The sequence below is a fragment of the Lutjanus erythropterus genome, chromosome 11, assembly GCF_056507025.1.
Source record: "Lutjanus erythropterus isolate fLutEry1 chromosome 11, fLutEry1.hap2, whole genome shotgun sequence".
In the NCBI taxonomy this organism is placed as follows: Eukaryota; Metazoa; Chordata; class Actinopteri; order Lutjaniformes; family Lutjanidae; genus Lutjanus; species Lutjanus erythropterus.
Window position 1 is genome coordinate 21790257 of NC_139327.1, and position 26618 is coordinate 21816874.

The following is a 26618-nucleotide window of genomic DNA, read 5'->3' on the forward strand; positions in this document are numbered from 1 at the left end:
TATATACTCTATACTGGTTATATTCTGTGTAAAGAAAGTCAGCTGATCATTTTTTTTTAAAACTATTTTACTTATATCTAATATTGATCAGTCCCAGAAACCAACTGAAACTATTCTATGTGATCTTTTTGATAATTAATGTAATATTTTTTTCATTTCCATTCACTGACCCTCCCCTGAAACTGTTTGGTCCCCTTAGAAGAGGCCCACCTCCCACTTTGAACACCTCTGACATAATGCATTGGTACCCAACCTGGGGTCAAGGACCCCCTCAGTGAGGTGGCATAAATCACAGGGGGTCCTCAAGGCTTTATCTGCTCTAAAGAGATTTGCACATCTTAAACAAAATCACAATTAATACATAAGTCTGTATACACAACTATATAAAAGGATTTTTTTTTTTCATCACTCAAAATTACTGTAGAAGGCTACTTAGTAGGCCACACCTTTGTAATCTCTCAAGCTCTGTGATAATGAATCAGTCTTTTGGTAAAGATGAGTTTTTAAAAGCTTCCTCTGTCAGGCTGTTAAAAGAAAATATGTCAAGCTTATACTAGCAAAGAAACACTCACCAAAGGTAAATGTTTTAAAAGTGGAAACAGTTATAATTGATGTAAATTTTTGAAAATAAAGCTTTGGAGTGAATCACTTATTCTTTTGGTGTCTGTGGTGACTGGGAGGTTAAGCCTTTCTTAGATAGAAGCAGGGTGGCTCCAAGAACAAAAAGATTGTGAACCACTGATATAATGATGTAACTAAAGAAAATGTCACCAAAGACAGGAAGTCATACAGAAGCATATATGACGCCTGTATGACAAGAACTGAGCACCACATGAGCCCACAGGCTGTTTTGTACTTACAGTGATTTTGCTGTGATGTACTTCCTGGGAATGCTTCAGAGTAAAACAGGCGCATAACTCATGATTTCTCCACACAAACACACACACACACACACACACACACACACACACACACACACACACACACACAGACATGCCACAATGCCACATATAAAGTAAACTGTTATGCCTGCCATTATGGGATGAAAATCACCATGAAAACACTAGAACTATAGACAGAGAGAAATACAAAGGACAGGGAGAGAAATGTACTACTGTAGGCCTATATATATATATACATACATATATGTATATATATATATACATATACATACATATATGTATGTATATATATATATATATATATATATATATATATATATATATATATATATATATATATATATATATATATATACACAAATTAACTATTACCTTTAGTATGTAAGTTGGTAATGTTACCAAAGATTTATGTAATGAAATGACCGTGGTCATATGAACCTACAATGCTGTACATCAGGATCTACAGTATGAATTAATTCAGACTTGAAACAAAGGATTTACTGAGTATAAGCTGATGCAAGGTATAATAAAAATGGGCCAGTCCGGAAGGCAAGACTATGTGGTTTTTACACCTTACAATGCTCTCTCAGAGGAAAACCTACATGTATTTTGTGGTTTCTGAGTACTGCTGTCTCACATGACTCACCTGAGACTGCAGTCACTGTGCAGCCTGACCTGACCTCTGACCTCAAGTCTAATGATTATGAGACCTTTTGCATGTGATATTCATAGGATACGAACATTAGAGGGTTTTTTTTTTTTTTAACAAATGGGAACATGCATTTCACTTAAGTCCACTATTCTGACAGTTACAGATGATCTCACATTTGTTACTTTGTCAGAATATAATGACTGAATAATGAATTAAGAGTAGTCTGGACATGCTGTGCATGAAAACCTCTGTTATAATTTGGCGTCATATAATTTAATCCGACTTGACTTGACATGCATCATTAATGACATCTAAGAGGGACATCTGATCATGTGGCTTGTGGTCATAAACTTTCCACCTCCACGAAGAGGAATTCCACTACGTGGCTGAGGAACAGGGAGTACGTGAAAGGAAAAGTGATAGAATCCTGGGATGGGCTGTGAATCACTCTGTGACTGGAAGAGATGATGAAACACCACATCACATCATTTAGAAGAGTAATGCACACCAGGGATTGTGGTGAGGTGCTAGTCACTGGGAGCAGACCTGAACGTAGGGAAAACGTCTCGCAGGTTCTGGCTCACCAGGCCTTCTTCAAGATCTTGTTGGTCAGCATAATGTCCAGTTCTTACAGTAACATCAAAAGTCTATACTGTATTTCACAGCACTGTAGGCTCCATATTTCTTTGTTTGCTGAGGGCATGAGTGTTCTCAAATATGTGTTCCGAATTTCAGGTGTGTTTTGCATCTTGAATACAAGTGTTTTCCCAGTGATAACAAGATGTTTCATTCTTGAACCAGGCGTTGCATCTAAGAAACAGTGTGTAGTGTTTCACAAGGAGCGTGTTTCAGAATCGCAAACAAAGTGCAAAGCAGAAAATGTGTTTGCAGTTTTGGTGTGTTTGTTTAAGTCATGGTTACAAAAGTTTAAGCTTTTGATGCTTTTGGTGAGTAAGCGATGGGTAAAAACTGTAAATGTTCTGGATTCTGTCAAACTGCCCCCCCCCCCCCCTTTCATCACCTGTCACACATCATGGGAATAAAACTAGCTCCAAATTAAGAGTTTATGCATGTATGCATTTTATTTTGTATGTCTTTTAGATGTAGATGTAGCAGAAAATAGCAAATTGCAGTCCAAATTAAAATAAATTTGTGTTGTGATAGGGTCTGAATGTAAATTTAGTTTGGAAGAATGAGGTCATTGAATGTTTTTTGTGTCAAAGCAATGAAAAGTGATCCACAGATTAGTCCACACTGACTTCTGTTGTGTTGACTGTGAGGAGAGTTTTGAAAACATGAGCTCAGTATTGAGAAATGTGAGTTACCAACTGTAAACTGTGATTCCATGACAGAAATGAGACCCCACCAGAGGGCGCCATGCGACTGCTTCAAACACCACTCTGTCTATAATTGACAGTTCACTGCCTCTTCCTTTTCGTCTCCCCAGGCAACTAACCAACCACAGTTTTGTGGGCAGAATTTCATTCATTTGGCTCCTGGTGAAGAGAAACAACAATTACACATTCAACCTCCATTTGATTAGACTTTCCAAACATTCTCTAAAAAGATTTTTGTTGTTGGACGTGCCTCACACATCACTCACCCCACAACACATTCTCACTGGCTGCACTAATGAGCTGTGACTTGAAATGATGTCATTTAGTTAGGAGCTTGCTGAAAGCCCTGATGATCACCAAAAACCACTGGATTCACCTACTGAACTACTGAAATGTAAATGAGTTACTCACACTTCCAAGTATCATATTATCTCCTCTGATGCTGATGGATTTGTACCCAAATTTACTCTTGTTAATGGCTTTAGCTATGATTTAGCTTTTCTTCTCTTAGTAACAGCATAACTGCATTTTACTGCATTTCCCAACCTGGTCATACATGTACTAAACTCAATATTCAGTGGCATCAAATCAAGATACTACATATTTCACTCACTGATGTTGATTGTCTGCTTTGTTATGTTCATATTCTGTTGTTTCTTTGCTGGTTTTCCACTGCAGATGATGTCAATCATCACAGAACAATATAGTTGCATAATTATATTTGGGGTCAAATTGACATTATGGATTACAATTTGTCAGATCACTATTCTCACCTACGAACAGAGACTTTGACAAGAAAATTGGGTCTAATGAAAATCTGGAAAGAAATACATTTAAGTAGGTGAGAAACACATTTCTATCATACAAACAGACCTTTTATTATGCTCGGAGTCACTCTGACCTGAGGTAAGAGTGAAAAAGAGTTGCAGTGGAAGTGCCTTGAAGGATAATTTCTTTTTTTTTTCCCCGGAATCTATTATTCTCCATCCAGCTCAGAAGGACCTGAACCATGTCTCTTTGTAAGGAGGGAGTGTAATGACGAGACAGCTTTCACAGCAGCCATTTTGACATGAAATAGTAAACACAGGTGTTACCAATGATACGAATTAAAGTTCTGTTCTATTCAGGTCAAACAGAGTCAGGGTGCTGCTATCAAGCATGCTGGCTCACTGAAAAAGCTTGACAACACTAAATGGAACAGGACCTCAAATTAGTATCATTAGAAACACCTGTATTCAACCTAATATTTTATATCAGTGTGGCTGCTGTGAAAACGGTGTCAACATGACCTCAAATACGAGAGGGTCATCCTCAATGCAAAATCATACTAAACCAAAAACATGGGATTGTTCAGTCAGTATTTTTATTCATCATATCTGAACATGACAGAAATGTGATTGTTTAATAGACATACTGAAATAGGATGTTAACTGTAACTTTACAGTAAAGGGAACTATCTAGTTTCGTAGAAATCATGGCTGGGCAGTTGAAACAGCATGAGTTATAGGGGAGACCGGGGAGTGTTGTCACACCGGGTTAGCTGTAATGCTGTCATCTATATCGCTTCCATTTTCTTTTTAAGATCACAGGAGAAGTGGCACGTCTCTGTGAGCAACATTGTGGATTTTATGACGAAAGTACTGATTTTCAGGTGAGAAAGTACAATTTTTATCAAGATTATTTTTTTTGCCTCATGTTCACTGCATTGGGGATAAAACCTTTTGGCTTACATAATCTAAAGAAGCAGTTTGTCTTGTTTAATTTGATGCTTTAAATTCATGCAAAGTCACTGGTGATCTCTTGTATATTCATGCCTCTGCTCAGTGTCTTCATGTGGTTGATACAGCTCACCAGGTGTCCTTGAGATTTAAAGCCCTGACTCACCACAGTGAATAACACTCACTGGTAGGATGGCCTGCTCTGGCCACCAGTGGGCTTGGCCTCTGTCACATCACCCATGTGTCTTCATCACATAAAAATGTCAACAAAAGGTGTTACTACCATCCCATGTCTCCCCTAATCCATAACTTCCCAATTAAAGGACGTCTAATTAACGATTAATTGATAATTTCGAGTCACAGTCACAATAAAAGGCTGAAAGAGGCGAGGAACTGGGACCAGTATGAGCTCTATGTGCGAGAGAAAAATAAATCATCAATTGATTGTAAGCCAATCGCCTCCAGATAAGCCATCACGCTCCACATTAAACACCACAAAACACCAGTATTGATGCTTTAACTATTATTCGTACTTGTTTACTTGTATATTTGTTTACTTCTGTCTTTTTGCTGTGTGTGGCTCGCCTCTCGTAGCTTTCCACTGTAGTTTCCACAGTACCAGTTTAGTCACTGTTGCTGCTCCATGTCTTCCTCCACTGTTTTTGGAGTAGGAGGAGGAGGAGGAGGTGGAGAAGGAGAAGGAGGGGGGGCCGCTGTGTGCGTCAGTAAGTCAAACATGTTCCAATAACGGGCTATATTATCTGCTGCTATTTGCAGTTTGCTGTAGCCAGGCGCCAGACTGAGCCTGAGCAGAAACCTGCAGCGCTGTAATTTTTTTCTTTTTTTTTTCTTGTTGTTGCTCCTCTGTGATGGAAACGCTCTCAACAGGAATGGCATCTGCGAGCCTGCTGACAGAACAGAGGTAGGCTCAAGTTGTCTCTTAGTTTGGGTGTCTGTCGGGCGCACAATAATGGATGAATTCTTGAATACAGCAGAGATAACTGGAGTTTTGTAGATGTTGTTGTTACTTAACTGGACCACCAGCCTGGAATGATGCGCTGTTAACACGATTTCAGCACCGTGGACAGCAACTTTATCAATTTAAGGGAGGACAGTAAAAAAAAAGAGAGTTTAAAATAAACTGTAATTTCTGAAGGAATTACTAAACCTGTTTTTCTTTTTTTTTTCCACACACGATTCAGAACATTTTATCACTGTAGGGGAGACCAGGGGCAATTGTAACATTGTATTTTTTTTACATTTTCCTTCATAACTCGCAGACTACTTGAAATAAACTAGTCATCTTTTGATATAAGAAAGATAAATATGTGTACTAATACATCTGATATATTTTCACCAGTGGTGGGGAATGTTACTTTTAAAAGTAACTTGTTACATTACAAGATTTCAGCCAATAAAAAGTAGTCCATTACATTACAGCGTTACTTTCTGAGACTTGTTAGAGTAGTCGAGTTACCAAAAAAGAAAATCATTGGAGATTCCTTGTGCATGTTGGTTATACTGTCATGACAATCTGAGGCATGTCACGCACCTGAAAACAATTAAACACAGCTTATATAGCATACAGTACATGATGTTTCAACATGCTAATAATTATGTGCTTTGAAAATTCATGCCTACATGTAAAATATGAACAGGCTTTTCAAATCATGTAGATCCACCCAGCCAATACTATCTGTAGTTTACTCTTTCATAAAACAGGAGGAAGTTTTTCAGAACATCCGTCAGATAGTTGGTTCCTCGTACAAGACTTCCAAAGCTAAACAGTGTCTCTATAAGTGCACTAGTCTGGATGGTGTTTGAGTACTGACTTTAAGAAAGACTTGATCACATGAAACACAGACAGCAGACTGTGTCTGTCCTCTGTCTCAAATGAAAAAAAGACACCCTCAGAGTGTCCTGCGGCGACAGGTGCAGGCAGCAGTACCTCTTGCAGAGGTGAAAATGTGGCCAGATTGCAACTGTAACAGACTGCCTGTTTGAAAATGTGACTATATAACAGAGTACTTGAAATGCAAAACTAATGTGTTAGGCAGCTATTCTAGTGGCAGCTAGAGTTTAGTTACTTGAATTGGGTTCAAAGAAATTTTAGATTTAAATTTAATGAAATATGTTCATTTTCTAACAGAAAAGTAGGTCAGTACAGACAAACATGCTTGCATGCTCACACTGGACACCACTCTTGCAGCCATGATAAAAATCTTGTATGCTAGCCAGCAACACCTATATTAGCACAGTTTGTTCATGCTGATTTTTAAGCAATAACCAAGAGATGATATTAATGTAAGTTTAAATTTAAAGTGATCTAAACTTTAGACAGCAGAAGAAAATACGAGCTTGTTTCTACATTTGAGTAACTGAGTGTGTTACAGTTGCCCTCCAGCTCCCCTCCCTAAAATACATCGGCTGACTTGTCTGAGAAAGTCTCACACTAAAACGTCTTACTGTATTGTCTGTTAAACAACACACTGAGCTCATTTACTTCCTAATCCTCGCCCTTTCTGCAGGAATTTAACCCTTCCCCTCAGCACTACAAGCACCATGCCAAAGACCACACATTCCTCTGAACCTGAGCTGTAAGAGGACAGAGGATGGCAGGAGGTGTGAGGAGGAGCACAGGGATGGGGAGTAGATCGGGGTTGTGTGTGAGGCTCTTGGCAGTGAGTGTGTTACTGGGAGCTGATCTGAGCTGGCTGGGCCCGAAACATCAGGTTGGGGTCAACGCCCAGAACAATGAGAGGAGGGTATTAGCACATATCCCCGGTGACATCATCATAGGAGCTCTGTTCTCTGTACATCACCAACCACCTGCAGACAAGGTACATGTTACCTGTGTGTGTTTATGTGTGTGTGTGTGTGCTCATTTTTTCTCCATATGTTAGTAATCCAGTTGTGTTGGACTTTGTTAAGGTCCATGAGAGAAAGTGTGGAGCTGTGCGTGAGCAGTATGGGATCCAGAGAGTGGAGGCCATGATGCACACTCTGGATCGAATTAACGCAGACCCCTCAATCCTCCCGAATATTACCCTGGGCTGCGAGATCAGGTCAGAAAACGTTCACCAAAACTCTTATGTTGTTCATAAATGGCAAGAAATTGTTTGTGACCTTTAGTGTTTGGATTATGAGTGGACCATGTGTTGAAAACTTAAAGAATTCTGGGGTTTTTTCATTTGTCTGAGAGAGAAACCCAAAAGACAGCAATCAGAGTGGATTAATACCTAGAAGCCTGGCGAAAAACAGCTACTTCTAAATATGAGATCTAAGGTCTTACATATGGTGTAGACAGAGTTGAATAGCAGACTCAAAAACAGCCATATCAAGTCAAGTCAAATTTTATTCATACAGCCTAATATCACAAATCACTCTATACAATGTATGTATAATAACAAGGATTTTCATGTACTGTTACTTTCACTCTTGGAGAAGCAGGCAAACTTCCAGTGAGACTGTAAGTAAGTGAGGAGGGCTGACTACAGACAGGTGAACTGTGGCTGCAGCAATTAGGCCACATTGTGGAAAACAATGCACCTTTTTATTTTATTTTTTTCTCTTTACACTTTGTTAGTTTTCACAATTGGAAAAGAAACATTTTTTACATGCAAAAATACAGCAAAAAAACAAAGCACTGTTTATAATCCTATATTAGAAGTAACTTGTTGTTTTAATAAACACAATTTTGCATTTAACATCTTTTTTCATGTCAAGGTTTCCCTCCTGACAGCCTGAGTTAAACATTTTAAACTTACAGTATGTCTGTGCTTACAGACATAAGAATTCTACTAATAAAATAATGATTTTCTTATAAACACCCATAAACTTATTACCATGTTATCTAAATAGAATCACAACAATACATATTTATGATCAAAGAGTCGTACTGAGGTCAATAAAGCAAGAAAGTAAAGTTTATTTAAATAGCATCTTTCACAGTCATCTGTCACTAGGTGCTTCACATATAAATAAATTATAAGCCAAGGAACTCAGGCTTATTGGAAGACTATTCCAGAGTTTAGGGGCTGCCATTTGAAAGAAACAATCTCCCCGAGCCTTTGAAAAGTGTCTGAGGAGCACTTACAAAACTCTGAGTGTAGGAGCATGGCTCGAAGGGTCATTAGGTCATTAAAGGGCTGGATCGGCCCACGAGCCGCCACTTGAATAGGCCTGGTGTAGGCAATAAAGCAAAGCAGATAAAGGCAGGTATCCATCTACAGTAACCTGCAGTAAACCTTTTAATAGTTATAGGTGACACCAAAAGGGCAAATCTGGCCTGCTGACAAAGTGTGGTTGGAGACACTGCATTAAAAATGATAGGAGAGGTTCAGATTTTTTCAAGTTGAAGCTTCTCCAGCCCTCAAATGCCAAAAGTATGTTAAAAAAAAAGTTCCTCCTCTCCATAAGGGGTTTTGAAGTGATCTCTTCCAAGCACAACCACTCTGTAATAAATGAGAGATAAAGTCCACAGTCGCTGTTTGGTACGAAATCATTCTAAAGTTCAACTGAAGCTAAAATGAAGCTGATGTTGCCGGTCTTGTCCCTTAGCAACAAACCTGCATGTGACTAATAGGAAACATCTCTCTGACGCATTTAAGAAAGGAAGAAGTAGTCAGATTTGTATTAAAAAGACTACCAGCTTGATTTGACTGACTCAGGCTTCTGAAAGCTCACATTAGCTTTGGCTGAACTTTAGATTGCAGACCTCTCACTGCTCCAAAAATTATTAGTCAAGTGGATCTTTGAAAAGCATGAGACACAGACTGTGTACTTAAAAAGCATCCAGCTGGCTCCTCCGAGTTATCCTCCTCTTATTCCCATGTTGCTTGCCTAAATAAGCGTTCCTTCTCCACCAGGGACTCGTGCTGGCACTCTGCGGTGGCTTTGGAGCAGAGTATTGAGTTCATTCGGGACACACTGGTGTCCAACGAAGAGGAGGAGAGTCAGGGCAGGTGTACGGTGGAGGCTGGCAGCTTGCTGATGCAGGGAAAGAAGCCCATTGTGGGGCTGATCGGACCGGGGTCCAGCTCTGTGGCCATCCAGGTGCAAAATCTCCTCCAGCTCTTCAACATCCCACAGATAGCTTACTCTGCCACGAGCATGGACCTCAGTGACAAGGTAAGACCAGCCAGCAGAAACAGTAATCATGGATCAACCAACATGTTTTGACTCGTGTTGGTTGGTTGATATCGATGTATAGTATAGTATATAATATTTTTATTATTATTATTCAATTATTAGCCCCTATCCTTGCAGAGCATCTGATTTTTACTTTTACATTTCCAGCACTGCTCTTTTTTACCTTGTGCTATTCCTATTCTTTTCCTTTTCTTTTTCATTTAAACTATCATCAGATTTGAGCAAAATTAGTAATTGATTAATTACTGTTAAAATTTTAACTGATTAAATATGTATTAATTTATAATTAACCAGTAACCTAGAAATGGGAATAATTGCCCCTCATTTGACAGAGTTCTAAAACAAGAAAAAAATTAAGATGAGACAAAAATTGGAAAATAAATGTGTGTTTTGTATCTTATTAATTATTAATGATTAATTGATTGTTAGCATTTCCAACTATCAGTTAAGGAAAATGCACAAAATCTGCAACCCGAGTCAAATCTTCACACTGAATTACAGAATTACTGATTCTGGGCTTAATGAAAATCAACTTGATGTCTACTTTTACTTAAGATAGTTTGTATTGCAGTAATCTTGAGCTTGTAATCTTCTGGCAATAATGCAGCTATGAGTATCAATATAAGCAGATGATTGTGCTGAATTACCTAGCCAGGACAATTTTCATTTTTATTAAGGAATCAATGGAAAACTGCGATTTGATGCCAAAATACTACAGCAACGTCTCAGCTACCAGAGCTACTATCAGAGGGGAATGTAAAATACCAGATCACACTTTATTTTACAGTACACTAATAAGACATAACAAGCTGCATTTTGTATTAAATTAGACAGAAGAGACTGATTTTATTACCCTGATTAAACATTAGTAGAGGGTAATTGGGGACACATTACAATGGAACTGCACTGTGAACTTAAGTGTATTATTTCCCACTGTTAGACCCTTAATAGATTTTTTAAAGGGTAATTAAGGACAAAAATCACATTTTTTGCATTCAGTACTACAATAATTCTGTGCCATAACCCACAGACAAAATATTCCTCTACCTCTAATCTAAATTTGGCCTTTATTTTGTAGATCTAGTTCACATATCGGTTTTGAATGCATAAGTAGCAGATATGTGATTTCACTTTAGTTTACAATACAGTTCTGTACTGTAAATTACCCTCTAATAAAGTCTAATAAAGGGTCTAATTTGGCTAATTTGATAAAAAAGTAGGCTTGTCGCGTCTCAATAGTGTACTATGACGTGCGACCCTCACAGAACCAAGAAACATTACATCTCTATAGTTGTTCTCCAGATCTACAAAACAGTGATTCCTAGACAATTATGCTGTTATAATCTGGAGTAGTGGATTTGTCATTGTTTTGCTAAATGTGTAAGTTTTTGTGTGTTTGATTATGTGTTTCTGTATAGTATGTTTTCTTTAATGTTTTTTGTTTTATGGTTAATATCATTTTACTATTGTTGCTGATGTACTTTTGTCTGTGCTTATGCACTTTTGTATGTATTCTTTAATGTTTTTGTTTTCATGCCATCGATCTGCTTTATCTGTGCTTATGTGCTTTTATATGTTATCCTTTAATGTTTTTTATATGCCATCAACCTGCCAGGGACTGCAGATGAAAGTATGGCTAAATCTGGCACATTTACATGATGGATTTTAAGTGCTCGCGTTAATTAATGTGCATCATCCCTTTTTAAATATAATGAACATAAACATGAATTCAGTGTACAGAGAGTTTAAATGGACTGAGGTTTATAATAGGGGTTATTATGAATGCGTGACAGGCTGTTGCATGGAAACATACCAAGAACACTGCCAGACTTGTGAACATGTAAATTCCTTCCAACAGAGCCTGTATAAATATTTCATGAGGGTGGTGCCATCAGATATGCAACAGGCCAGAGCCATGGTGGACATCGTCAAGAGATACAGCTGGAGCTACGTGTCCGCAATACACACAGAGGGTAAGGCTGTGTGTGCATGTGTGTTACCGCTTTACAGTTGTCATTCTGTTTCTCTGTCTGTCATCCTTATTTACACTTGGATGAAGCAACATTTATGATGTGTGTAATGGGTGAAATGGGGACAGGGGAGTGAGCGCATCATGTCAGAAGGATAAAAGCGACTGTAACTCTGATGATTTGGTATTAATGTTATGAGGATCAGTTACAGATTCTGAGGATGCCACGGGGCACAGTGTCCTGGTGCAGGTGGCAGCCGTGTTACGGTCATTTCAAAACGTCTTTTCAACAGATAAGATTGTCATTAAGCTGTAGGAGCTCACAAACACGTTTCTTAGATATTTTCCATCACAAATTCTTCCCACAGTGACAGCTGCACTCTCCATCATCTGGTTTAAAACAGGTCAAATGATGTTAACAATCCATTATTCATGATGGCACAACACAATAGAGCAGTACATAATAAAACATGACATTTTAATAACTGAAATCAGGAATTATGGCCTAAATAAGTGATTTCATCAGAACATTTTAACGGATTCGTATGTTGTTCATACAGACAGGACGGCATTCAGGACAACTGCTTGTAAATTCGGGACTGTTGTGAATTTTTCAGGACGTCTGGTCACCCTAATCTATACAGTCTATTGTAGCCTAATACAATGTACAATACTGCAACAGTAAAGTGTTTCTTTGTGAGACTCATAATGTTGTTGTTTTCTGACACTGGGTCAGAGATAGGGAGACTCATGTATCTGCATTATTGTGGGCAGTATCTGACTCAGGTTATACTTTCAGTTCTTAGTTTTGGAAGATTGTTTTTCTGTCTGAAGGAGCAGAAGAGAAGTGTTTTACTTACTGACATTCTGACCTGCCATTAATATAGCAAACACTCAGCTGACCTATGTACTGTTTATCATTCGAGTGTGAATAGTTTTCTGCAAAATAAGCCTGCATGAATACACATACACACACAGACTGGGCATAAAGTCACAGAGATTTTAGTTGTTACTATATATTATCTCTATGGCATGAATCTGAAATTTATATGAAATTAGCTCTGATTATATATTCTCTATAATCCTGTGGCAAAGCTGGCAAGGCTTCCCAGGGAACATCTGCCACAGGCTTTGAACTCTCTGGGCATCACAGCACTCTGTCCACTGATGTCAGCGACGCTTTAGCCACTGATCACTGATCAGAAATTATTTTTCCAAAACATAACATATGTTATAAAAATAACTGAATAAAGTAGAATCTGTACTGTTGTGCTTTAAGGACAGCGTGATGGATTGCACCAATACCAAAGCACAAAATTACTACTTAATTTTCTTTTTTTGTGTCCGCAAGTGAATCTAGTGCAGACATAAGGCTCCAGCTCTTATCATAAAGCAGTCCCCATCCCCTGCTGTAGAGGCATTATCAACACACAGGGTTATCACAGCTTCCAAAAATCCAGCCCCTGAATTTCTAATGCCACCTATTCAGACACCAAACACATGGTAGTGGCATCATTCTCGATATCAGTCAAACTATTTTTACTGTTCACATCCATTTGCTCAATTTTTTTTAACCTCTTTGTGGCTTGAGACCATATGTGTGTGAAATAAATCCCTCTTTATAAGAATAAGTGCTAAATCCTGACTGGATCGTTCCAGTTTATTCCAGTTTTCATTCCGTGAAAATACCAAATTGCTGAACTGGGAGAACAGAATTAAAAAAGGTCTTTTGCATGTCAGATCTTTTCCAGGATAAAACCTCATGTCATGGGATGCTCTTATAAAAAAAAAAAAATCCATATGTTTTAACATTTCTGTTGAAGACTTGCTAGTGTTTTTTAGTCCAGTAGACAGTGGGATGTTGTCAAAGTGCCTGCACATTTGTATGATGGATGTAATTATACACCTACACTTGACTGGTTGATTTTTTAATTAATGTATTTATAATAACCTATCTGACACAATCTAGACAGTCTTGTACAAGTTTGCTAAGTAGTTTCAAGACAAACAAATGCACTTAATGTTCCTGAACAGAGAGAGGGTAATAACTTATTATGGAAATTTAATTTAAACTTTGCATTTGCGTCAATCTTAAGAGTATGTGCATCACTTTATCAGATGAAAAAGATACAAAGGTACGAAAGAATGATAGGTACGAAGAACTTAGTTTTGCGAGGTACAGAAATGAGGAAGCATAATGTGCAGTATGTTAATGGTCATACTGTTAGTGATTTTCTTTTCAATCTGAACTTCCCCCACAGAATTATGGAGTGTTGTTGATTCGCTATGAAGCGGGTGAACACAATAGTTTAGTTTTCGGTATGGACACTGGGGTTCAGAGCAGGTTTATTTGAATGGCTGATTATTGATGGATTAGGGCAGAGGGGGAGGACTAGACAAGCATGTTGCTTCTTCGTAATTCTTTTTTCTTTTCTTTTTTTAAAATGTTCAAAATAAATAAATCAAATCAAATTAAACAACCAAACAAAACAAACATTCTGTGTAAAAATACCCAGCATTTAATATGCATAAAATGTTATGCCAGGCTCTGTTTTTTTTTGGTTTCTAATCTCTATGAATGATTACAAATATAGTGCACATCCTTGGTAGTCCAAACCCACAATTATAACGCTGTATCTGCGAAATGCAGGTGCACCTTGCCTGTTGCTCTACGTGGCATTTGCATAAACTAATGACAAGGTTTATGACCCAGTAAATGATATCAACATTCCCACATTGCAGCTACAAATCACACAGAATGGCTTTAAAAGAGTCCTGACAGAACTACTTAGCTTGTTAAAGCAGCTGCGCTGACTAAAGCCCAGGTGACCTTAAGCGCAGAGATGCAAAGAGTCTATATTTACTGTGGCCCTCAGCTTTCTTTCCCTTACATTTTACCTATACCTGCAGGCAACAATCTAATTCTTTACAATGTTGCCCACATAGGAGGTAAAAAGGCTTCTTGGAGAATTAGAAAGGGAGGTAGAAAGAAAGGAAAGAAATATCAAAGAATAAAATAAAATTCTTACAATGCAAACAGAAATGGCTGCATCATTAGCACCTTTTAGAGAGAGCTGAATAGAGCTGAAAGAACAGTTGAAAAAAATGAAATACTATGCTTCCAGTCAAAGAGGCATCCCACATATGGGAGTAAAACTCGCACGTAGTAATGAACGGATGCCTCAAACAGTGTCATGCCAAGAGTGAGAGTACAGAAAGTAGGTGACCTCATTTCCTGCAAAAACATAGAAGCCTAACCCTTGACAGCTCCTGTAACAGGAGGAGAAATCATTATATTCTCATGTCTTGTGCAGGCATTATACCGGTGTATTTCATTGTCGACATATCTAAAGTTAGAGAATTTTGTTACAATCTAATCTTTTCAATTTCTTAGCTGTAATTATTTAATTAGTTAAAAAAAAAAAACAGTGCTCTGTGTGTGCTCTGCAGTATTGTGTGAATATGAACAAGATTCCTTTCATGTTTCCCCTCCATAGGTAATTATGGCGAGAGTGGTATGGAGGCATTTAAAGACATGGCAGCAAAGGAGGGGATCTGCATCGCCCACTCTGATAAGATCTACAGCAACGCAGGGGAGCAGAGCTTTGATAAGCTCCTGCAGAAGCTACGAGGCCACCTGCCCAAAGCCAGGGTGGTGGCCTGCTTCTGTGAGGGCATGACGGTCCGAGGCATCCTGATGGCCATGAGACGACACGGACTGGTCGGAGAGTTTCTGCTGGTTGGAAGGTGAGTGACGGATTGTGGTGTGTAGAATTTATGAATGGATTTATTAACTTATGGACTTGTGCTTCAGCTTTTTTTTTTAGTGTTTTGTCCAGACTCTCTTCAGATGTCCAGCATCATCAGACAAGATGTGTTTGTTGTTATTGGGGCCATCTTTGTCCTCTCATCATCATCGTCATCCTCATTATCATCTTCACTGCATCCATCAGCTTCATGGTGGTCTAGGAAACTTGAGGTATTTTTAATGAACTCTTTTTTATATTTGTGACTATGAAAATTGTGCCACAAACTTTCTGACACCCTCAAGATGTAGATTTTTGTTTGTCCTCAAATTCGATATACATGTCATAGGCACCATCTCCTGGGGCCACTGGGCTTTATGCCCCCCCCCAAAAGTTCAAGATAGAGGTGCAGCGACACTCCAATCCTGAGGCAAAGCAGGAAAAAGCAGTTATCAAATTGCCATAGCATATGCTATTATTCATCAGATTTAATTTACACGATGAGACGTAGTGTGCATCTTACATGTTACCAGCCGAGCACTTAAATCAATTAGTTAGCTCAGTTAGTACAGTAACGTGTGGCTCTACCATCTGAATAAGATAAACACGACATGATGTCTCACGCCAGCTTTATGTGGAACTACTTTCGCGGGACTGAGGTTTGCTGCGACGTTGGGAATATCTGAAAAAATTCTGAGTGAAAGCTCAAAGCTTCAAGAACACTGGCTTTATACTTCCAGAACACTTTTGAGTGAAATACTAGTAGAGATGGCAACATATAATGGAGCTGGCTGCAGCAACATGCACCCCTCACTGCAGAAGACGGGCAAAAGTTCCTGAAAAATCCATCCAAAACCTCACACCAAGTGACTGAGAGCGTTTTTAGAGTTTTTCTTTTTAATTTAGAGTCATCATTAAATTTATTAGACCAACTGTTTTGAACATAGCGGTGGATATGGTGCCAGCCTTCCGCTGCATCGCAGCAGCGGCCACTGAATGCGAATAGAATATGGAATCCATCTTAGCTTAATAGGATGTCTTTGAAAACACCAAACTTGTTTTAATGAATTTTGTTTGTTTATAATATGGAGCATTGTAAAATGTAACTTCCATGAGGCTAATTTACCTTTTAAATTATGTTGAGTAGTGCAAACTTTCCAGGTGATTTCTTTGTTGTGTGTTGTATTGAGTGTTTTCTTTCACAGTTTCCTTTCATGATCAGAGAGGCTGCTTTTAGTTATTTTAGGTTTGAATGAGTGCAGAAAGAAATATCCTTCTAAATGGGAAAACACACCCTGTTTCCCACCTGTAGCCCCTCCACTATTAAACTTAATGTGCCCACAGTTGTAACTGTGGTCCATGCATCACTAGCACATACACATAGGCAGAGCAGACTGAGGATCACTTCGGCCATATTTACACAAAAGTGGGTGTTGGGCAGAGATGTAGGTGTGTTTATGTGTGCTTTCGAATGTGACCACAGTGAAACAATCAGAAAATAATGCTTTATTTCTCTAATTCACTGCTTTTTTTTCTCACTAACATTACTCACTCTCTCAATTCACCCTCTATGTCTCTCTACCTCTTGTTTGTTGAGCCGTGGAGGAGGGTCCAACTTTGAATGGTGTGTTTGCAAACAATGCTGCATATTCTACCTTTAAATATATAGCACCCTAATCCATCTGTAAAAGTAAAACATCGGGGAACACATTTAAAAAAATGACATTTTGTATTAGGGAACTACAGACTGGGTATATGATGACTCCAAATTAAAACAGCAAAACTCTAAAAAAAAAAAAGCTCTCACTCAGTTGGTGTGAGGTTTTGGATGGATTCTTCAGGATGCAGAAGTGTATGAATGCAATTAGAACTTTAAAAAAGAAATAAGCTGTAAAGTTGATTTAACAGGAGGTTTCACTCTCTCCGAGAATACCATGTTTTATTTTAAGGTTTAGCTCTCTGACTCGCTCTCGTCCCTGGTGTTCTATAAATGCCTTTCCTCATTAGGAGCCACATATGTAGGCTGTCGCTCAAATCTGACAGCAGGAAACATAAAATAACCTTGAACTACATATTGCAAAACGCCAGGCTCTGAAATCCATATTACCACACAGGGCTTTCAGACAGCTGTGGTGTTTTCATCTGCCTAGTTTTAATAATTACAGTGATTTTTTTTTTTTTGAGATGTTTCTACTTGCTATTCTGAGATGTGCTGGTGAGATGGCACAGTCGTGTCTCTTTTGATGCTCATGCATGAGCATGTACTATTTTGTCTGTCTTTTTAGACGTTCTGTCCTTCTTCAACCACATGTTTGTGACCTCACTTTGTTGGTTTCATCACCTTTCTTATTGTTTTTTTACTCTTGTTTTTTGGTTTGACAAACCATCTGTTTCATGTCAGCTTGGAGGATTTGTCACCAGCTTTGTGTAAGTGTGCAGCGCATGCTTACATTACATTTATAGACAGAGAGACTGAAGGAGCAGATAATGTTTTTTCTTTTTTTTTCTTTTGTTTTGTTGCCAGCTCTGCGTAAGCCGATTTTGAACTGTTGTATCCAAGTCACTGTCAACCTCCAGCTTGTTTGTTTAGAAATCAGTGGAACCATGAAAATTCTTGCATGTGTCACAAAACTATTACAGCATTAAGATGCTGCAAGGGGCTTTCTCCTCAATAAGGGGCAAAAAGTCACACACAGCCTCTCTGTTTGAGCTAACTATTGCATCGAGTGCCATTTGGCACACACAATCATTCAAGTTGAATTGTAACACCTATGGCGATCCTTTAACGCTTCACCAAAGATTTTTAGTCACTATATTTTGTTCACCTTTTGTTTTCCCACTTTTTCACTTTGTATCACATTATGACTGTTTCTGTGACTTTCACTGCCTAACAGGCTTTGATTATGGAAGCAACATACTGTGTATTAAGGTTTAGCTGCCAATGATGCCAATACTTTGCACTTGGCAGAGTGTCAATGCCCACACCACTTTTTGAAAAGGCCAATTTTGTCCCTGTCACTTTTAAAAGCATGTGTTCAAAGTGTTCTAACAAATAATGTTACAACAATAATTCTAGGTACGCAGCTTCCAAACAACAAGACAGTTGAACTTAGCATCTAAAGTTAAGGTTGATTTATAATTTCGAGCTAACACTGTTGACATTATTACTTTAGTTGTTTCTATTGTGTCATACTTATATACATACACATACATATATTGTTATCGCTGGTGCTGCATTGATGCTTTCTGCAGTAGATGTGATATCAGCATTGTTCTATTGATTGACATGGTTTTGTGTCTGTGGATGTGATGGATGATTACTGTCGCTGTCAGGGATTTTTGTGTTTTATGCTGACTATTTTTGTATTGTCCACTGAAGTAACCCAATTCATTTTCCATTTTTCATTTTTGTAATTATTTACTTTGACCACATACTGATTCCCTGTTAAATTGCCTAAAATGGCATCGCATGTTGAAGACGGCTTAAAAAGTGATTTTTCATCTGATGTCCCCACCACTTTTCAACACGAACGACACTGTTACAACCAGCTCTGTTTAAAGATTTCTCATCTAGTTTATGGCAAAACACCTGCAAAACTAATGACATGCCCATCAGGCCCAGCGGTGCTTTATGTTTATTGGTAATTAGCAAACATTAACATGCTGACACCCTGTAAAATAGGGTTGTTAACTTCAGGTTGAGGTTACTTTCTTTGTACCCATACATAGACTTATTTTGCAGTACAAGACAGAGACAGAGCATCCATCTTGACATATTTGCAAACATCACAGAGACAAAACATAATAAAAGTTTTAAAAGGATTCAAAAGCATCACTCGAATAAAATAAATAACCCCAAGAATAAATAAGATAACAGTGAATGCAGGCTAAAAATCAATCACTCAATAAATAAATAAAGATTATTTTATGGTGTCTGTGCAATCTTACTATGACTTGTTGACTTAAATGATGGCTGCTAGAACAAAGTTACTGTTTTGTTCTGCACTTTGGGACTATGACCGTCTGTCCAGAAGGAAGAAGCTGAACTTCACTGTGCAAAGGATCGGAATCATCATTTCAAATCGAGCCAGTAATCCATTGTAACTGCCTGGAGAAGAGGGATCCTAGGTTAAGCTGTGACTCTCCAACAGGCCTACGAGATGCCTTCACAACTTGAATTAATGAACTGATGAATTAATTAACTTTATTTATATAGCACCTTTAATGCACAGAACACAACTTGAAGTACTTTACAATTCAGCAGTACATAAAAACACAAATCACCCACAAAAACATAAAAAAAAACACGTACATACACAAGGAGGAATATACATAAAGATTTTGTCTATAGCTGGTTATAAGCCATATTAAAAAGATATGTCTTGTGCTGTCATTTGAAACCACCTACTGAGTCGGTGAGTCCGATGTTTAAAGGAAAAGTGTTTCAGATTTGGGGGTGTAATGGCTAAAAGCAGCATCAACCAAAGGTTTTAGTGGTGACCTTGGGAATAGTTGCAACAGCAGCTGTAGAGGATCTAAGGGTTCATGGAGGATCATAAAACGAGAGGAAGTCTGTGAAATAAAACGAGGCAAGGCCATTTAGTGACTTTAAAACCAAAAGAAGCACTTAAAGATACATGGAGCCAGTGGTGATTAGGCAATAAGAGCTATGTAGTTATATGAGTTATATGATCTCTCATCTTCATTTTTGTTAAGGAAAAAAAAAACTCTGGCAGCAGCCTCCTGAATGGTTTGTAATTTTGCAGTGGCTGCTTTAGGTAGATCAGTATATAAAGCATTACAATGGTCAAGACCACCATAAACAAAAGCATGAACAAGCTTTTTAGCATCTTTCTGCTTTGATTCAAGGACGTTATGTTTTTCAGAGGTAAGTTTCAAAACCATGGCAGCACAGAAAAATTATAAAACCAATTCATTACTTGCTAAGCACGAGTCTGTTAGCATGTAGCTCAAATAATGCTAAGTACAGCCTCCAGAGCTAGCAGGTCTGTGCACAGCTCATCATTTAGTGCTTCTCATTAGACCTAGTTTATTTCTACAAAACTCTGCACTCAGTCTGCATGTCAAAGTGTCCCTGGGCAAAATTCTGAACCCTAAATTGCTCCTGATGGCTGTGTGTGTGTGTGTGTGTGTGTGTGTGTGTGTGTGTGTGTGTGTGTGTGTGTGTGTGTGTGTGTGTGTGTGTGTGTGTGTGAATAGGTGAGCTAGTATCACCATGGGGCACTTTGGATAAAAATCTGTATCTTGTATGACAGCTTCTGCCATTAGTGTATGAATGTGCGTGTGAATGTTGACATGTGGTATAAAGCACTTTGAGTGCTTGGTAGACTAGAAAAGTTACATAAATGCAGTAGTTTTACAAATATAATCAGGGTGAATAGTTAAAAAGTTGTTTTCAGACATTCTCAATCTTTCATCTCAAAGTAGAAAATGAGGGTTTTATCCATTTATCACATCAGGTTTGTTTTGCTACAATGTTTTGAATAATTTAAAACTTACTTATTTAAAGTTTTCTATCAGTTTGAGGCAAGAAATCTAAACCACATAGTAGGTCACAAGGAAAAGTCAGACAGAGGGACTGGAGTGGTACTTATCCATCCTGTCCATTAATCAACTAATTTTATTCTAACTAGAATGGCACTCAGAGAGTGCAGACCTCAGCCATGGCAAAAAAAATCCTCTCCACATGATATGCAAATCTGTAAATGCTAACTTGATGGTCAATATTATCACTCTTGTATAAAGTTCAAATAATTTTCCATTTTTATTCCAGGAAAGTCATATTTAGATGTGAGTTAGAGCAGTGTTTCCCAATTCACAACAAATCTTATGTAGTGAATTTTCGAATGTCGAAAAAAGTAAAAATAATTCATATATTCACCCTGTGATTCTGATCTGCTCCAAAACTGTAAAGGTTTCTTCCTCGGCCCATGCACACCCTTCCACTAAGTTTCATGAAAATTGGGCCCGTCGTTTTTCAATAATCCTGCTGACAAACAGACAAACAAACAATACCAAAAACATTCTTGGCACAGGTAATCATTTCCACTGATCCCAAGGTCATAATTAAAGGACCAGTGTGTAGGAGCAGTGGCACCTAGCAGTGAGCCTGCAGGTTGCAATCACTCTCCCCATCCTAGCATGTAGGAGAACGTACAATGGTCGCAAAACTTACACAAAATCCAAAAGGCCGTATCTACAGTGAGAGTTTGGTTTGTTCATTCTGGGCTACTTTAGTTTAAATTTTAGAAGTTTGAAATTACTATAATATATTTATGATTAATTTATTAAAAAGTAATCTGAACTTACAAAACAAAGCCATGGGATTTAAAGTATGTGCTATTCTTCATTTAACAGAGCTAGTTTAAAAGGTGCGCTGTATTTATTGACCAGTCACATAAACACCGGAGCACCACAAGCTCACAAAACCACAATGATTCTTATTTTTTAGGTGATTATACTCTAATGAAAACAAATGAACATTTAATTCCATTTCTGCCATATTCTGTCAACAAATCCCCTTAAATCTCATCGACTGGACCATTAAGCTTATGCTGAGTTCTATGTAATTAGTTAAATGTGACTTTATGTCCTTTTTTCCCTAAATTTTTCCCCTCAATCTTGTTACTGCTACCCCTCCTATTTCCCTTGGGAGGCGCTGTGTTTATCAGAGGAGACATACACAAGCTCTCCAACCAATAACTTGGAGTTTATAGCGCTGCTAACGCGACACAATCCCCCAATGGCTTCCCACATGAAATTTCTGCATTTGTGCTTGTTAGAACACCTGACTAAGTCGGAAACACTGCAGCTGAGGTTGCTTAGGCCGTGGGAGAGTTTATGCTCCGGTTCACTCCAACAGCTGTTTGCCTTTTTTCTTCTTTCTCGTGTCTTCTTTGGTTTTTATTTTAGAAACGGACACTTTTCCAGCCTCAAGTTTGAACCACTACAGATTTCTAAAGTGTCCACTCAGGAAAGATCTGGCTGGAAAGTTGACCAGGATTGCGCTCTATGCGCACACACACACACAAGCACACTTGTGTGTGTCTTCAGGCTTGTAGGTGGTGTAGCAACGCGCTGCATGCAGCATATTGCCCTCCCAGGTCGCTGTGTGGGTTTCAGAGCTCTCGTTCAAGAGTGATTCAAACTATCCAGAGTCAAAGCCCTGCATGCTTTTCATATCCATTCCTGTCTTTTTTATGCCAGTGTACAATTTCTGTGCTCGCTTCTCTAAGGATGTGTTATGAAATGATCTCCTACCTCACCCAGAGAACCAGGCATCAGAAAAAAACACCCACACAACTGTTGTGTAACTGCAGCTCGCTTAGCGAAGTTTTCAAAAATGACTTCTTTTGCTTTTTTTGTCGGCTAGAAAGAGAGGATTGCATTTCTTTGTGTCAGCGAGGTGTGCGTGTTTACATGTATGCACATGTGTGGAGGTGTAATCAACCTTCTGTCTTTGTTGATTGTAGACGAAGTGTCCAGAGGGAAAGATAATAATAGACAGAGTATAAACCTTTTCAAACAGTTCACTGATGAAATAGCTTATTGAGTCTAAGCCCACAAGGTTTTTGAATAAATAGCAGAGCAGATGTGTCTGCGGACGCTGCAGTCTGCTGCTGTTTGTCTGCTGTTTAAAATTATTTTTGTAAGTATAGTCAGATGGTATTGTACTGCCTTTTTGTGGAATGAAAAAAAAATCATTTAAGTACCATTTCCAAGTTACAAATCAATATATGCTCTGACTTTGTCAGAATTACAAATACATTAACAGATTGGTTGTGTTTCTGCAATGCAGGGCTTGTATCTGCACTGAGATATTTGCTCCTAAAGTCAAGTAAATCAATATGGTCTTCATTACAAGTGTGTCTCAATGGACTCCACAGATAATGAGCCTACAGAGATCTAATTAATCAGCAGTCAGACACAAACTTTGCAAACAAAGTTATGTGACCATGTATACAAAACAAAGCATACAACACAAAATGACATGCTGAAAAGAAGAGACATAACAAGCCTCTCTATCCGAGCGAGCCAAGTCCTCCCGGCACCATCCACCTTTGATCCCTGGTGGTTTATTACTGTACAACTTATCTTTGCACATGCACATCATTTAAAAAATTAACTTCACAATTCTTCAACTAGTGAGCAAATACTCTATTTTCATCCCCCAGTGTGTCTTGTGTTGGTACATCTGAGTCATCATGATAAATATTTGATTCTACTGTAACTCTCTGCAGAGCAGTCATTAGGTTCAGTTTTGCAAGGCACCACCTGTCTCCTTCAATCTGTGAAACACTGGTATGAAATATAGTCAGAAGCACCAGCTACAGTTTTTTACAGCAGGGCATCTTAAAGCTGCAATCATGGACCATCTGTTATTTTACTTCATAAAACCATTTTAAACTATAGAATGTAATCTGTTGTACCCAAATCATGTATTTAGTTAAAACCTTGATTTATTAAATATTTTACCTCACTATGACTTTTAAGATGAGCTTAATGTTGGGTGTTACTTCTTGGACTGCTGAGCAGGACTATTTCAAGGTGTCAGCCACCTTGTTATCCTTCCATTGGTGAAACCAGCACTCTGCTGCCCCAGCTAGGTTTAAGATCCCTCCTAAATGAGGGTGTAAAGTGACACAAGAGGCTTAAAAAGTTAGTTTGTAATTAAAGTAGCTACTAAAATCGGTTGCACCATGATTACTTGGGGACTTGGGGCATAACTTAACTTGTTTGGACATTAAGTCCTAACAAAGGCAAGTGGCCAATCAGCGATCAACGATAGACTTCCATCATCATGGTTACCCTGAGCTTTAGGTTTCTAGCTGTTAAGAGGAGATATGTAAATATAAACTAATACTGACACCATTCCCTTTTAGGACTTGCAGAAAATAAAATACTAAAAGAAAAGAAAAGAAAAGAAAAGAAAAGAAAAGAAAAGAAAAGAAAAGAAAAGAAAAGAGACAAAGATGTTAAAGTAGCATTAGCCTCAGCTTAGTAATCATCAACAAGCAATTTTGGTTGACATAAGAAAATAGTTAATAGAGTTGTCTAAGAGACAATGTGTGGTTGTTTAATGTCTCTGAGCCATAGTTTAGGGCTCAGGCTCAAATCACGAATCAAGAATTTCTGAAATTATATAAAAATGTTGCACCAGCACATCTGTATCTTAGGACACGTTATATAACAGTGTACTAAAGTGGCTTCATTAGATTTACACTCGTCACACAGAGAAGGAACAGAGATCAGCCATTTATTTATATAACATTTGGAGATGTGCAATCAGTGTACTGTTTAAACTGCCTTAGATGATGTCTGACATGATTTCAAGAAGCTATTCTATAGAAAAATGTGTTTACGCCTGCATGTTTACCTGTATATATATTAGCACTTGAATGTAAAATGCTGATTTAATCAATAGCTTTAGAGAAAACAAAAAATCTTGGCAAGCAAAAAACAACTGCAAAAAAACAATTAGAAAGCATTTAAGATGTTCAGTCTTATTGTGCCTGATGCTCTGACTAACAAGCTGCTGTACCTTTGTCTCCCCTCCTCTTCCTCCTGTCCAGTGACGGCTGGGCTGACAGGTACGATGTGACAGACGGTTACCAGAAGGAGGCAGCTGGTGGAATCACTATAAAGTTAAAGTCAGCGTATGTGACCTGGTTCGATGACTATTACCTGAACCTGAGGCCTGATGCCAACCTGAGGAACCCCTGGTTCCCCGAGTTCTGGCAGCATCGCTTCCAGTGCAGGTTGAGGGGACATCCGCAGGAGAGTACCAAATACAACCGCACCTGCACCTGTTAGTACCGCGCAGAGATCATGATCATCACACCTCCTCACACACTTTCCACTAGTCATCTAGTCTGTATTCACATCCTAACATTTACTTTACTGTATTTTATTTGTTTATTTGACAAGATGTAAACATGCCGCATTTTAGCAAAAATAATAATTTCCATCTGTAGTTCCTCGGCAGGTAACAAAAACAGATATTACAAGTGGCAATGTACAAAAATAATAATAATAAAAAATTACAAATACATAACACACACACATAAAAAGACAAACTATAATTTTCAACCTGTCACAGTTTTGATGACAGTTTTGGTTTGGTTTTGGGCCTTTTTTTGAGATGTGTCTTAAATGTGAGATATATAGGGCAATTCATACATACTTGTATACATAAAACAAGCATATTTGAAGTTTTTAAAATTTTCAAGCTCAACAAATTGTTTTTTGAGAATTTATAATGCTGACATCATTTTTTTTTTTTTTTTTTTTTTTTTTTTTTGATTTTATTTAATTTTATTTGTAAGTCCTGTTGCATTTGTAAGTAACCTGTTAGCAACAGAATACTTGATATGTGAAAAAAAACATTATGTGTAAAAATATCTGGACAGCATTAACTGTCAGAAATGGCTTACTTTGTTTAAAATGTTATGAACTACGTTTTATTGTGAGACATTTTCACATGTTTCTTAAAAGTTAATATATAGAGTCCAATGTAACCTCGTTTGGTTTAGATTACAGTGATTGGGTTTCTCCTTATGAGCAGGTCTCTGTTCTCCACAGGGAGGGAGTCTCTGCGCCATCAGTACGCCCAAGACACCAAGATGGGTTTTGTCATAAATGCCATCTACTCCATGGCTTACGGGCTGCACGCCATGCAGGAAACCCTCTGTCCAGGATATAAGGTATGATAATGAACGGAGTGGGCATTTTTATGCTTTCACATTGGGTCTGACACTGATCAGAGTGTTTGTTTCTTTCCTTGGTTTCAGGGTTTGTGTGAGGCCATGCGACCCATTGATGGGCGCCAGCTGCTGGAATTCCTGATGAAAACCAACTTTACTGGCGTATCTGGAGAGTCCATCCTCTTTGACCAGAATGGAGACTCACCTGGCAGGTAAAAATAATGCTGATGGAGAACAAGGGAAAGCAGGAAATGAAAAAGTAGAAAGATAAGAAAATGAAGAAGAAAATAATAAAATAAAGAAGATAAAGAAGAAAATAATACTCGATACACTTCAGTATCATGATATTATGTTTTGTGATACTGTATCGGTTCTCAAAAAAATTGTTGTAAAACAAAAAAAACAAAAAATGTAAAACA

General features: G+C 38.1%; 1 protein-coding gene across 2 annotated transcripts in view; it reads left to right on the plus strand.

Moving 5' to 3' along the window:
• The first annotated feature begins 7166 nt into the window (after nucleotides 1–7166).
• Nucleotides 7167–26618, plus strand: part of grm5a (glutamate receptor, metabotropic 5a) — a 30469-nt gene continuing 11017 nt past the window's right edge. The window contains exons 1-8 of one of the 2 annotated variants that reach the window (XM_084731272.1): nucleotides 7167–7449; nucleotides 7541–7674; nucleotides 9478–9739; nucleotides 11619–11733; nucleotides 15227–15476; nucleotides 25069–25308; nucleotides 26058–26199; nucleotides 26287–26411. In XM_084731272.1, coding sequence (XP_084587398.1) covers nucleotides 7222–7449; nucleotides 7541–7674; nucleotides 9478–9739; nucleotides 11619–11733; nucleotides 15227–15476; nucleotides 25069–25308; nucleotides 26058–26199; nucleotides 26287–26411 — 1496 coding nt within the window. In that variant the 5' untranslated portion in view covers nucleotides 7167–7221. The remainder of the gene's footprint in view (nucleotides 7450–7540; nucleotides 7675–9477; nucleotides 9740–11618; nucleotides 11734–15226; nucleotides 15477–25068; nucleotides 25309–26057; nucleotides 26200–26286; nucleotides 26412–26618) is intronic. The other variant, XM_084731273.1, reaches the window with a different exon arrangement.